Source organism: Arvicanthis niloticus, chromosome 8 (genome assembly GCF_011762505.2).
Source record: "Arvicanthis niloticus isolate mArvNil1 chromosome 8, mArvNil1.pat.X, whole genome shotgun sequence".
NCBI classification, from domain to species: Eukaryota; Metazoa; Chordata; class Mammalia; order Rodentia; family Muridae; genus Arvicanthis; species Arvicanthis niloticus.
Window position 1 is genome coordinate 47,846,755 of NC_047665.1, and position 13,284 is coordinate 47,860,038.

General features: G+C 43.8%; 1 protein-coding gene across 1 annotated transcript in view; it reads left to right on the forward strand.

Annotated features, from left to right (window-relative positions):
* Positions 1-867: 867 nt before the first annotated feature.
* The window catches only part of Actn2 (actinin alpha 2), a 69,057-nt gene continuing 56,640 nt past the window's right edge, over positions 868-13,284 (forward strand). The window contains exon 1 of the mRNA XM_034510679.2: positions 868-1,199. Within this exon, the coding sequence (XP_034366570.1) occupies positions 1,074-1,199 (126 nt within the window). The 5' untranslated portion in view covers positions 868-1,073. The remainder of the gene's footprint in view (positions 1,200-13,284) is intronic.

The following is a 13,284-nucleotide window of genomic DNA, read 5'->3' on the forward strand; positions in this document are numbered from 1 at the left end:
AACTGGCCACCAGTCAGTCATTGTCAATTCTCCAGATTTATGGCTGGCAGGTGAGTGCTAGCCACTTCCTGCTTTGGCTTGGTTCCTCACGTTTTGATGTAGTTGGTTCAAGTTATATGCCTTGAGTCTTTTGGGTGAGGATGAGAAGCCAAGAAAGAGGGTGTTCAGGGGCTTTTAAACGAAGGGAGAAAGGATGGGATGGCGGTGGAGAAGAGTGAGGGTTAGGAGAGGGAACGATGAACAAAGAGAGGACTAAGAAGGAGGGAGACGCTTTAGAGGAACTGAAAGAAGGGAAACGGAGGAAGGAGATGAACAGGGAGTAGAGGAGAGCAGAGTGGCACACAGAGAATTGAAGAGAAGAAAAGAGGAGAAGATAAAGACAAGTAGGAGAGGAGTGGACAGAAGGAGAGAAGGAGTAGGAGGAGGGGAGGGGAAGGTGGGGGAGAGAGAGAGGCAGAGAGAAAGAGACAGACAGAGAGAAAGAGGCGGGAGACTGGGAGGAAGAGGATGGGTGAGGGAGATTTTTCAGCTAACTACTTGTGGAGACATGGAAAACGTGAAACGTGACTTTGCCTCGGGTCATTGGAACCTGTGGGTGCGCTGGGCGAGATGGGACCAGATCCACAAGTGTCTCCTCAGTTCTCAGCCTTCAGTCCTTCCTCCATCCCTCGGGTCGCTGTCCGAGGTGCCCCTAGGTCATCCCTGGAAGCCAGAGAAGAGCAGAGGTGGGCGGAGTCAAGGCCGCGGAGCCTGAGCGGGGCTAACCAGCCATCCAACTGCACGTGTTGGAGACGAGCAGTGGGCGGGGTCTGGTGTGTGGGCGGGGCTGGCGGCACGTGACTCTCAGAGGGTTATTAATCCGCGCGGCGCTGCCTGCCGGCGTGCTGGTGCTTCACCGGAGACTTTGAGCCCAGGCGTGCAGCCCCAGGAACCGCGAGAAGGTCACCGCAGCCCGCCGCCTATCCATCCATCCATCGATCCATCCATCTATCCATCCATCCATCCATTTTTCTGACCTTCTGTCCATCCCTCGCGCTGCGCTTGCTCCCCAGCCGCCCCTGCCACCCAGCGCCATGAATCAGATAGAGCCCGGAGTGCAGTACAACTATGTCTACGACGAAGATGAGTACATGATCCAGGAGGAGGAGTGGGACCGCGACCTGCTCCTCGACCCGGCCTGGGAGAAGCAGCAGAGGAAGGTCAGCAGGGTTCCTCACGCATGTCTGTGGCTAGGTCGCTGTGGGGTGGGGGCGTCTCAGGTCTGTGGCCACTAGAAGAGGCCCCCTGGTGGAGGTGCTGTTGTTTTCCCAGCCTCCGACCCCACCCTCAGAAAGGACAGCACATCCAGAGACAGGCAGGACACCTGGGGTGTCTGTGTGTGTGTGTGTGTGTGTGTGTGTGTGTGTCTGTCTAAGTTAACGTAAGTCGGAAAAGAAATGATGTTCAAAAGACTGTTAGACTAGAATCTGAGAGTCTTGGCTTTCCTTTGGCCCATGACCTTGCCCTAAAGTTGTTTTGTGACAGGCCCTGCTGTCTTCATTTGCCCCAACACTGTCTCCTCACCAAGACACAAAATGAAAACCCACTCTATCCCAACTTCCATAGGTCTGTCCCAAAGAGAATTTGAAAACTATTTATTAAACATGTTAGGCTCCTTAGAGAGGGATGCTGTAGAACCCTAGACATTCACCTACAAAGTAATAATTATTTCACACTCTATTTATAGTTCTTTGAGGTAAGCACACAGGGATGAAGGAGACAGCCAGCTTCCAAGAGCTCCCTCCCCATCTTGGTTGGTGCTCTATGGGAACATTCCATTATTTCAGGGTTTCTTCTTGATCCTCTTGGCTAAAACAAATAGGGGGTGCTCACCAGGAGGCTGAGTTCCATCTCTGTTTGACTGGGCACAGAGCCTGGATGGTTAGGCAAGTCAACAGACTAACACAGCATTTTGTCAAAAGCCAGTTCCCCAAGCCAGTGCCTCATGCCTTATCTTCATATTTTTTTCTGGGAATGAGCAAGGTGGATTTCCCTTCTAAGAGCCTACTTTTAAGTGGATATACTAAGTGGGACTGTAAGGGTGCATGGGAGTTTCTATAGCTGCTCCTGTGAGTGATTGTGTGACAGTAAGTGTATAATGTTGGAAATCTATGGTGGTGTTAACAAGAAGGAAAAGGGCTTCATGCTTGCATTAATTATCAAATAACCAAGCACTACTTTTATATCAGCGTCTCTCTCTCTCTCTCTTTCCTACTCTCTTAAATTCTCAGTAGCAGTTCTGTCTGTACTGTTGCTATAAACCTCTGGTGATGCTACTTTTCCACCTCCACCTTGCTTCCTGAGCTGTCTGTCATCACTGCCTTTCTTGGGAACAAGGGATCGAGACTGACACATTTAGAAATAGAATCTAGTTAAAGGGATTACCAAGAGGGATGCCCATGGCCCTGAGGGTTATACTTGTGCCATCTGGATGTAACCACTTGGTAAGAAGTTGAAGAGTGGTTTTAATTATAGCAATGAGTGTCTCTCTCTCTCTCTTTTTAAAATTTTCTCAACAAGTTTGATTACATTTTTCATGAATTAAAAGAAGAACTCTGCTTCTATGTTTTTGCCTTGAAGATTGGTCATTTCTTATGAGAAACAGCAACATAGCTTAGGGAATAGAACAAGAAGATTACCTATTATTTTCGAAAGCCAAAGTTTGATTCTAGAAGTTTCTGTTGATTCTAAGAAAATTCAGTTCAAAGAAGGTTTAGACATGCTCATTTTCTGAGGCCATATCATTATGCTTTGTGACTTATTTAGTTTAAAAACGTATTTACAATATTTTTATGTAAGTGGTATTGTCCTAATCTTTTTGGGATTCCTCTATGACCAGTTATTACAATTATTAATACCACATGAAGTATGTTATTCAAATCCTGAAATATTAACTGACCCAGTTTAAAAAAATGTTGAAAGGTGTTAAACAATCATTATTCCCCCCCCCCTTAAGATATATTAAGCTGAATGTAGCACTACATGTTCATAATCTCAGCACACACGAGGCTGAGCCAGGAGGATTGATCCAAGGTGGAGGCTAGCCTGTAATACACATTGAAAAAGAAAGAAAAAGAAAAACAAATAAGATAGCTTGAGTGTTAGAGATGCCCGGGGAAGCAAACCCCCAGCTTCCTCAGAACACAGACCTGAGCAGTTGTACACACAGCTTTTTCCACTTTTGGTAGAGAACCTGCTGCAGTCAGTGAAATTCTGTGGAACCATGAGCTCAGTGCAGCCAGAGAAGTGGCCTCTATATTTGTCCTATGAGCCACTGTTGGAACCAGGAATGGACAAGATGCCATTGTTTCTATTGTGGGCCACCTTCTCTGCACTTGCCATTTCAGTGATATGCTGGGTATGCGATCTGTCAACAGATGCTGGTGACGTTGGTGGCATGCTAATGGATGTGGTGCCTAATTATACCCACAGTTCAGAGGCTTGGGACTGTGGTAATCCCTGCCCCCTGGTGTGGAATGCCTTGCTGCAGAAGGCCCCAGGAACAGTAGAGTGCTTTTTTTAGAGGTCACTCAAGAGATGTTGGACTTAGGGTGTGTGTGTGTGTGTGTACTGGCACCCCCACATTATCTGCGAGAGCATATTGGGTCCCTGGGGTAGCTCCTACATGATCTATAATGAAGATTATGTTTTAAATTTAACTACAACTCAAGGAAAGGTGAACAGCTCCTGTAGTACCAGAGATGGAATATTTAAGATGGTAATGAAGACTAGAAGTGTAGCTCACTTGGTAGAGTGTTTGTCTATCATTCAGAAGGTCCTAGGTTCAATCCCCAGTGCTACATAAATTGAGTGTAGTGGTATATCTCTATAATCCCAGCACATGGGAGGTAGAGAAAAAAAGGATCAGAAGTTCAAGGTCATCCTCAGGTGCATAGTGAATTTGAGGCCATCCTAGGATGTCTGAGATTCTGTCTCAAAAAACAAAACAGAACAGGAAACAGTAATGTATCATGTTTATACCTGGAGTTAGAGAGAAACTTTACTATACAAGACATTTTGGGGATTCTCATTCCAGAGTAAGTTAAGCTGCTTCCAGGAGCTGTTAGAACCTTTAACACTGATGGTCTCCCGTGGGAGTCTAGAAACCGGCTTCCTCTGGATCAAGAAGTGTGCTCAGCCTTAACCCTTCCTTGGGGAAGCTGAGGCAGATGGAAACTTGTCATAGCAGCAATCCTGAATGTACAGTGTCCCTGAAAGCACAGGACAGCTGTCTCTAACCTTAGGAAGTGAGAACAGGTCTTTAAAGAGAAGACTTATCCGCTATCATACCTAAAGGGTCTTTCTCTCCTTAACCTGTACCTGATTCCATGACTGTCAGACTTGTCTTATCTGCAGACATTCCAGTCTGGATGCATTCTTTCCAGTTTAGATGGGTCCATTCTTCATGGAGCTGTCTGTCCTGTCAGCCTGGCCTCCCTGTAACATGTGGCCATGTTGTTGGATCAGGCAGCCTGATAGGTGTGTGGGAGCAGCTGGCTACAGGGTGAGGATGGGATTGAGAGGTCAGGAGGCTTTGGACTGCCTGCCCCTCCTGTGTTTTCTGTGGGCTAAGGCCACTGAAGGGCATAAAGTCCAAGCCCTTTTTGTTTGTTTGCAATATTGATGATTGAACCCATGGCTTCATACCTACGAGGCAAGTGCTCCATCACTGAGCTACATCCCCAGATGCGATATGTAGTATTGTTTGAGGTTTTTCTCAGGGAGAAAAGGAACTAATTGTCTGGACAAATGAACAAGCGTATGGATTTTCACAGATTCAGGAGACCTTGATGTTCCTTGGCTCTGCTTGGTTCTTTCTGTTGAACTGCAACTGAGTCTCTGTATCTTTCAAGCCTCAGTGTATTCATTTATGAAACAAAGATAAAATGTTTTCATATATCGTTGAGTTGTGCCTCAGTCACAGCCTTAAACTGACTTAGGGTGAAGGAGTTTTATATGCAATAAAGTGAGCCATATGTGTTGAATACTCTGTCAGCCTTGTAAGGCAGTACTTGTTAATTTTACTAGTTGGTCTGATAGTCATCAGCATTATGCTTAGACTTGGGAGGGAGAATGAAGTACAAGAGTCAATCCTTGGCAATTGGGATGTACCATTTTTGATAACAGTAAAATATATACAACATGAGGTGGGCATGTAACTTAGTGGTAGAATACTTGCTTAGTATGGGCAAAAGCTCCAGGTTCTATCCCCAGCATCACACATACACATGCACACATCCATCCATACACACACATCCATCCATACACATGTATACATATATATACACACATACATACATACACATACAAACATATATACACATGTATACACATATACACAATACATACACACATATACACAAATACATACACACATACACATAGAGATATACATACATACAAATACATACACATACATACAAATACATACACACACATACACATACATATATACAAACATACATACACACATATATACACATACACACATGCATACATATATACACATATATACATACACATATATACATATACATGCATACATATACATATACCACACACATATATACACATATATACACACATACATATATACACTTTCCCCATGCATGTGCATACATGCCCCCTACTCACACAAACACAAACCCAGAATAAAATATATATAATATAAATATACCATCTTATTTTTCATATTTATTTGTTTAAAACATACCACTATAACTATTTTTTAAAATTTTAACATTTATTGTATGTGTATAGGCACATATATACCATGGCTCTGCTTGCTCTGCAAGTTAGAGAGTAACTGGTGGAGTCAGTTCCCTGCTTTCATGATACAGATTACAGGGGTCCAACTCAGGTCATCAGGCTTGGAGACAAGGACTTTTACCCACTGAACCATGTCACTGGCCCCCAACTTTAACCACTTTAAGGACACAGTGGAGAGGCATTCTGTACATACACATGGACTACTAACTGCCAAACCTTTTCTATCATTTCATTCAGAAACTCTCACTCTCTCTATGCCTGCTTCCCTTGCTCCCTTCCCTGGAGTGAAAAAGATAAGATTTGCATGCATGAATATTTAGAGCATAATAATTGTTTAATATCAAATGTGGGATGTTCAGCTAAAGCTTAAGACTTGTAGGAGGTGAACTAAGGAGAATCACTGCGGGTGCAGAAAAATAAGCAGAGACTTTACGGAAGGGTAGAAGTTGAACTGGGCTGCACTGAAGTAATTACTGTTAGCTGAGTGGAAAGGAGAGAGAAGCAGCCCTTCTGAGTGGGGAGATGGTGTGAAGCTCTGTTGCAGGTTTTGGAGGAGCGATAAGCAAGAACAGTCGGTGGAATGTAACAGTTTTATCCAGCCCTTTAGCACTAACAGGCAGTTTCTCTCCAGTATTTTATGGAGAGCCCTCCCTTTAACCCCTTGGTAGAGCAACAGGAAACAATCTCAGGGGTGAACATGCAGAGAGGGGAGGTAAACAAAGGGCCACACCAACTTGGTCATTGGAGTCTAGCTGTGTATTCTTGAGTTCATTGTGTGAGGACAGTGAAGGCAAATAAGCTTTCAAAGCTGAAGATACCCAGACAAATGTAGAGAAAAGGTTGGAGAGAGAAAATATGGCCAAGTGGATGGTAGCATTCCTCAGGTGCCAGGGTTATGTGGACTTCATTCTGTAGATAACAGAGCTTCTGAAGTCTGAGCTAGGAGGAGTCTTGCTTATGCAAAGTTTTCCTGTTTCAGGGTTGATTCAGATTAGGAGGGTCTGAGGTGGAAGCCTGCCATGGGGCCACAGGGACAGAGTGGTGAGGGTTGGAATGGACAAATGGATACATTGTCTTGGAAGGTATCTAATAGACAAGGGGAGAGATGCTAGAAAGGACCACATAACCACCGGAACAGTGGTAGGCTGTTGGATGAATCTAATTAAGCAGATGTGATCTTCCCAGTGAGTCTTCCTGCACCTAGGACTGGAGACAGGCACTGACAATAGGTGCATCTAAAGAAGAGCATCTCTTTATCAACCAGAAGACTGTCTAGATGGGAAGCTACTTACAGCATATATCATCATTCTGCACAGGGCATGAACAGCTGTGCCCAAGGTGGCTAGCCCCCATTGTTCTAGATAGCCTAACACGGCCAGAGAACGCTCCAGGAGTGGAAGGATAAAAGAAGAGGTGAGGACAGAATCTTATGTGAGCTTTAGGAAACTCACATACCCCACCTTCGGGAACGGTTGTTACAATTACATGCTTAGTTTACCTGAGAAGTTCTAAGATGCCCCATGTCATTGTTTCTTGTATTCAAAAAACATTCATTTGGAATAGAATGTGCCCTTTCCTTTCAGTGAGATTCACCAAGAAACGTGAGCCCCAAATACAGTTTCCTATGCATGTGGGAGGAGGAAGAGAAGTCTTAACTGGGAACCTCAATTAACTCAGCATCAGAGAGCTGTCAGAAAGCCCTGCAGTTGGTTGCTGCAGCTAGGAGACGCCCACGGAAAAGTCGAAGGCTGGAGTGGGTGGGGAGCCACCGTGCCTTGCAGAGGAGTTGGTATGGAATTCGTTGGAGGACAGTCAGAACTCTGCCTCCGTTTCCCTGGGAACCGGACTAGTTCTTCCAGAAAGAAGAGGAAACAAACGGTGGGGAGGTAAATTTAAATGTTATGCTCTGCCGATTTCAGAGAAGGGAGCTGTACAGTGCTGGAAGGTGCCCTTTTGTGTATTCAGCTCGTGCAGGTGCACTTGGGTATGTGTGTCAGGGGAGCAGTTGATATTAGGTATCTTCTCAAGTCTCTTTGCACCTTATTATTCTGAGACAGGGTCTTTCATCAGTTCGAGACCTGAAGCTTACTGATATAGCTAGATTGCCTGGCCTGCATCAAAGATCCTCCTGTCTTAGCCTCTCCCAGCACTGGTTTTACAGACATGTGCCTCTGCAACTGACTTTTTATGCATATGCTGAGCACTTGAACTCAGATCCTCGTGTTTAAGCAGCAAGCTCTTTACTGACTGTGCCCTCTTGCCAGCTCTAGAATGTGGTCTTTCCAGAGAAGCCCCAAGAAAGTTTTAGTATAGGTGTGTGTGTGTGTTTTGCACAAACACACAAACACAAATCTGAGTATGGGCTCACCCAGGCACAAACACACACACACACACACACACACACACACACACACACACACACACACACACACTTCCCCTAGCATTCTAAGTTGGAACCTGTCAGGTATGGGCACCTCAAATCAACCCTGATGGTGAGCCGATGATAAACCGTCACAATGTCACTCTCATTTGCTTCGAAACCACTGATTACTGTATCTCAGGATGCCATTCTGTCTCTGACACATGTGGTCCTTCAGTTCCCAGTTTCTGTGAATGTTGCTTCCTGAAGTCCTCTGGACCTGCTCCTTCTCTTCCCATTTCTGAATTCTCCATGCTTTCCATATTCCCTGCCTGGGAAGCACTGGTGGGCTCATGTGCTCTGGCAAGAGTGAGCTTGAAAAGACATGAGCCTAGTTGAGGTGTCTGTCGTTCTATGACCACCTCCCCCTTCTTCTCCTCTTCTTCTTCCTCCTCTCTCTTCTCCCCTTCTCCTTTTAACGGTATTAGAAACTAAACCCAAAGCCTCCACAGTTCTCCAATCTCTGGTTGCTTCTTATTGTGTTTTATCTGCTCCTTTATCTTATATCCACCTTTCCCCCTCCCCCACTTCTAAGAGTCATTCCCCTCGTGCACCCCCACATACCCTGTCCCAGCATTCCCACTCTGGGAGTTCTTTCACTGGACCTGCAGAGAGAGCTTGCTTACATTCATTCAATGAATGGATTATGAAACATCTTTCTGAAAACAGTGAATGTAATTAGCTTTTTAATTAAGAATTCAGTTTTAACAAAACTTTAAGGTTTTAAAAGTTACATGTATGTGGAGGTGTGGGGTGTATATGTAGGTGTGTGTGTGTGTGTGTGTGTGTGTGTGCGTGTGTGTGTGTGTACAGTCTTTCTTGGAGGGTAGAAGGCATTGATCCCTCGGGGCTGGAGTTGCAGGTGGCTGTGGGAACTTTCCAGCCCTCCCCACTCCCTGTCTTTTTGTTTTGTTTTTGTTTTTCTTTACGGCTTTATAACTTTCAGCTACAATTGATTCCAACTTACCTTGTTCTGTACTGATTTTAAAACTCTAAAGTGGTGCCAGTAAGATGAGTCAGTGGTAAAAGCACCAGTTGCCAACCTGATGACCTGAGTTGCATCCCCAGAATCCATATAGGGGAAAGGAGAGAACTCTCTGTAAAGTTGTCCTCTGACCTCCACTTGCATATTCACAGATATGTCATACATACACACACACCATACCACACACATACACACCACACATACATACGGTATACACATACCATACCACACACATACCATACCACACACATACATACCACACCACACACACCATGCATACTACACACACACAATTCCACAATCCCACACATGTATACCATACTACACACATACACACCACACACACTACATACACCACACACACCACACACACATATACATCACACACACACCATGCAATCACACCACACACTACACATACCATACACACACACTCCACACCACACACCACATACACACATCATATTCACACACCATACATAACCACACACCACACATACACCATACACACACACCACCGTACACCACACATACATACACCATACTCACACACTATACCACACATACCACACACCACACATACACCACACACACCATGCACACACACACCATACACACATACACATACCTTATACACACACCCCACACACACATGTACACCCACACCACATACACACTTACACACAGGTTGTGAAGAGGAAAGGATCAGCAAGAATGGGAATGGGAAGGAACAGAGCAATAGGGAGTGGATATGATCAAAATACAGAGAGCTGGAGAGAGGACTTAGTGGGTAAGAGTCCTTCTGCTCTTGCTGAGGACGCAGGTCCACATCCCCTCACCCACATGCTGGCTCACAACTGTCTATAACTCCAGCTCCAGGGGATCCAACAATTTCTTCTGATCTCTGTACACTACATTCATGTGGTGCGTAGAATACATGTGGCAAAATACTTCTGCATAAAATTTAAAAAATATTTTTAAATCGTTTGTATGTATTTGAAAATATCAAACTGAAACCCATTATTGTATGTAATTAATATATGCTAATAAAATATACTTTTATAAAGGAAAACGAAGAGTAGATACAAATAGCCCTTGGTGTGTATCATGTCTTAAGCCTTGAAGTTAGCATGACTGAGTTATCGTGATCCATTTATTTTGCCAAGGGGAAAAATAAATGTGTTCATCATGGTCTGTGTAAATTGCATTTTGCATTGCAAATAGAGTCTCTGTGGTGTCCACCACAGCAGTAGGGGTGCAGGGTCTGGAAAGTGAGGAGCATGTAGTGTTGGACTCTCAGTGATTGTCAAACATGGTTCAGTGGAGGAGAATGAGGATGTTTGCTAAGTGAACAGTTATGTAGAAAGAGGTTGGGGGCTGGAGAGATGGCTCAGTGGTTAAGAGCACTGACTGCTCTTCCAGAGGTCCTGAGTTCAATTCCCAGCAACCACATGGTGGCTCACAACCATCTATAATGGGATCCAATGCCCTCTTCTTGTGTGTCTGAAGAGAGTGCCAGTGTACTCACCTACATAAAATAAACAAAATCTTAAAAAAGAAAAAAAAAGAACAAATACTCCTTTAAAAAAAAAAAAAGAAAGAAAGAGGTTGCAGCTGCGTTCTGGGTAGACAATCATAACTGAGACCACAGGGGTGTGTACAAAACCTCATCTTTGAAAGCCACAAGGAATTGTCAGACTAGGGAGGTAGAGGCAGGAGGGTGGAGCCCAAAGTCACCCTTACCTCCTCACTGCCATCAAGGCCAATATGGGCTGCTGTGAGATGCTGTCTCAGAACAGCAACAGAAAGAGTTCTCAAGTGACTTTGTAACTGTGACACAAGATGTGAAGATAGTAATTGCTGAGGTGTGTGTATGTGTGGGTGGGGGGGTGATCTTGTTTTTCTCTTGAGATATTACATATGAATTAAGTGGAACTGATGATTCTGACTTCTCTAAACTGTAAACTCTTATATATATATACATATAAACTTTTTATATATGTATATACATATATATGTATATGTACACACACATATATATAATATATATATATATATATATATATATATATATATATATATATATTTGAACTATATACATACATACACACATACATATGTACATACATACCACATTTATTTTAAAAAACACATTGGGCCAGCAAGATGGCTCCGTGGGAAAGGAACTTCTCACTAAGAGTAACAACTTGAGTTTGATTCCTGGGGTCTACTTAATAGGAGAGAACCAGCTCCCAAAAGTAGTACTCTGACTCCTACATGTAGCGCTGTAGCATACAGACCTGTGCATAAATATATAAGTGTAATTTAAGGTTGTTTTTAAAAAAGAAACAAATATACAGAACAGAGACATTGGAAAGATACAAGCTGTGGGTTTGCGTTTTGCACACTGATCTTCTGTTCTGCTATTTCAGTTTTATGCAATTCGAGGTGATTTTATTGAATATTTTGGCCATGTAGCTTAGATTTTTGGAGAAAAAGGACTTTTCCTTTTCTTTCAATATGACAGTAATCCCCAAACTGAAAACAAAACCCTACCAGACAGTAAAAGTGATATTTTAATGTATGGATTTTCTTTTCTTTTTGCCAGTGGGTTTTTAAAAGGTGTGTGTGGGAAGGGATTTTGGCACATCTTTCCTGGTCCTAAAGTGTTCACTGTATGAAGAGGAGGAGCAACAGTTATGAGAATTTCTAGACACCATTTTAACCATATATAAATCATTGCACGATTTCACAAAACCCGTGCGAGACACATTTTTCTCTTCAGTTTTTAGTCAGAGATGTTGAGTTGCCTGCCGCGCAGTCGCTGAAATGGTGGCTGGAAAATTCACACAGAATTTTGTCTGAGTGAAAAAGATGTGCTTTATCTCACAGTTGAAATTTTGTAAAAGAACAGAGTTGCTGGTCACTTGATTGTATATTTTTGGTCTTTTTAAGTAGTAAATCTAGATTTCACATCCAGGCTTCTTAACTGTAAGTAAGGGTAGGCAAAATGGAGTGGGGGAGCCAGAGAGATGACTTGGTGGTTCAGTCATCTCAACCACAGCGTAAGAGCACTGGCTGCTCTCACAAAGGTTCCTAGGATCCACATGGCAGGTTACAATCATCCATCCATAACTGCACTTTAAGGACCCTGAGATCCTCTCCTGGTCTCTGTGGGCACCAGGCACTCAAGTGGTACACAGCCCGGTGTGCAGGCAAGATACCCATACAAATTAAAAATGAAAAAAAAAAAAAAAAAAAAAGACATTCAACTAGCCTTGTTTTTGTTGCTTTCTGCTTAGATCTATAAACCAACAACCCAAAGGAAACATGTAGAATTTTCTCTGGGGTTACAGCACAGTTTGTACACTGTCTGTTTCTATGCAACAAAGCCCCAGGTTTGTTCCCCAACACACTATAAACCCGGACTGATGTCGCCCAGAATCCCAGCACTTAGGAGGTGAAGGCGAGAGAATCAGAAACTCAGTCATCCTCAGCTACACAGAGAGTTCAAGGCCAGCCTGCGTCACATGACTCATACTCTGTCCAAACAACAACAACAACAAAACAGTCTAGTATTCAGCATGTCTAGTTTGTTACTTATCTGAAACCTTCCTCCACAGGAAGGCCCATGTGTCTGTGAATTTTCAGTTTCTACACTTACCAATTAGGACCATCTGATGAGAACAAAAATCCTGTATTTTCAGCTCTAAGGCCTTCCTCACGCAGAGCTGCAATGGTTGCTTTATCCAACAGCAGTGCCACAGTAGGAGGAAGGGGCCCCAGGAAAAGTCAACCAGCCTCTTGCGTGGTTTTCAGGGGTACCCTGCACACAGCCATGTGTGGGGCTAACTGCTTATGCGTTGGATGTGTTTCCTGAAGAAGCAGAAGCCAGGGGCCTAAGCATTTGAGCATGTGTAAGCATTAGGTAGATCCATAAGAAGAAGCTCAGGGCCATTGAGATGGCTCAGAGGATAAAGGCGCTTGCCACCGAGCTTGATAACTTGAGTTTGTCCTTGGGACCCAAGTGGTGGAAGGAGAGAATCGACTCCTGACTGTTGTCCTCTGACTT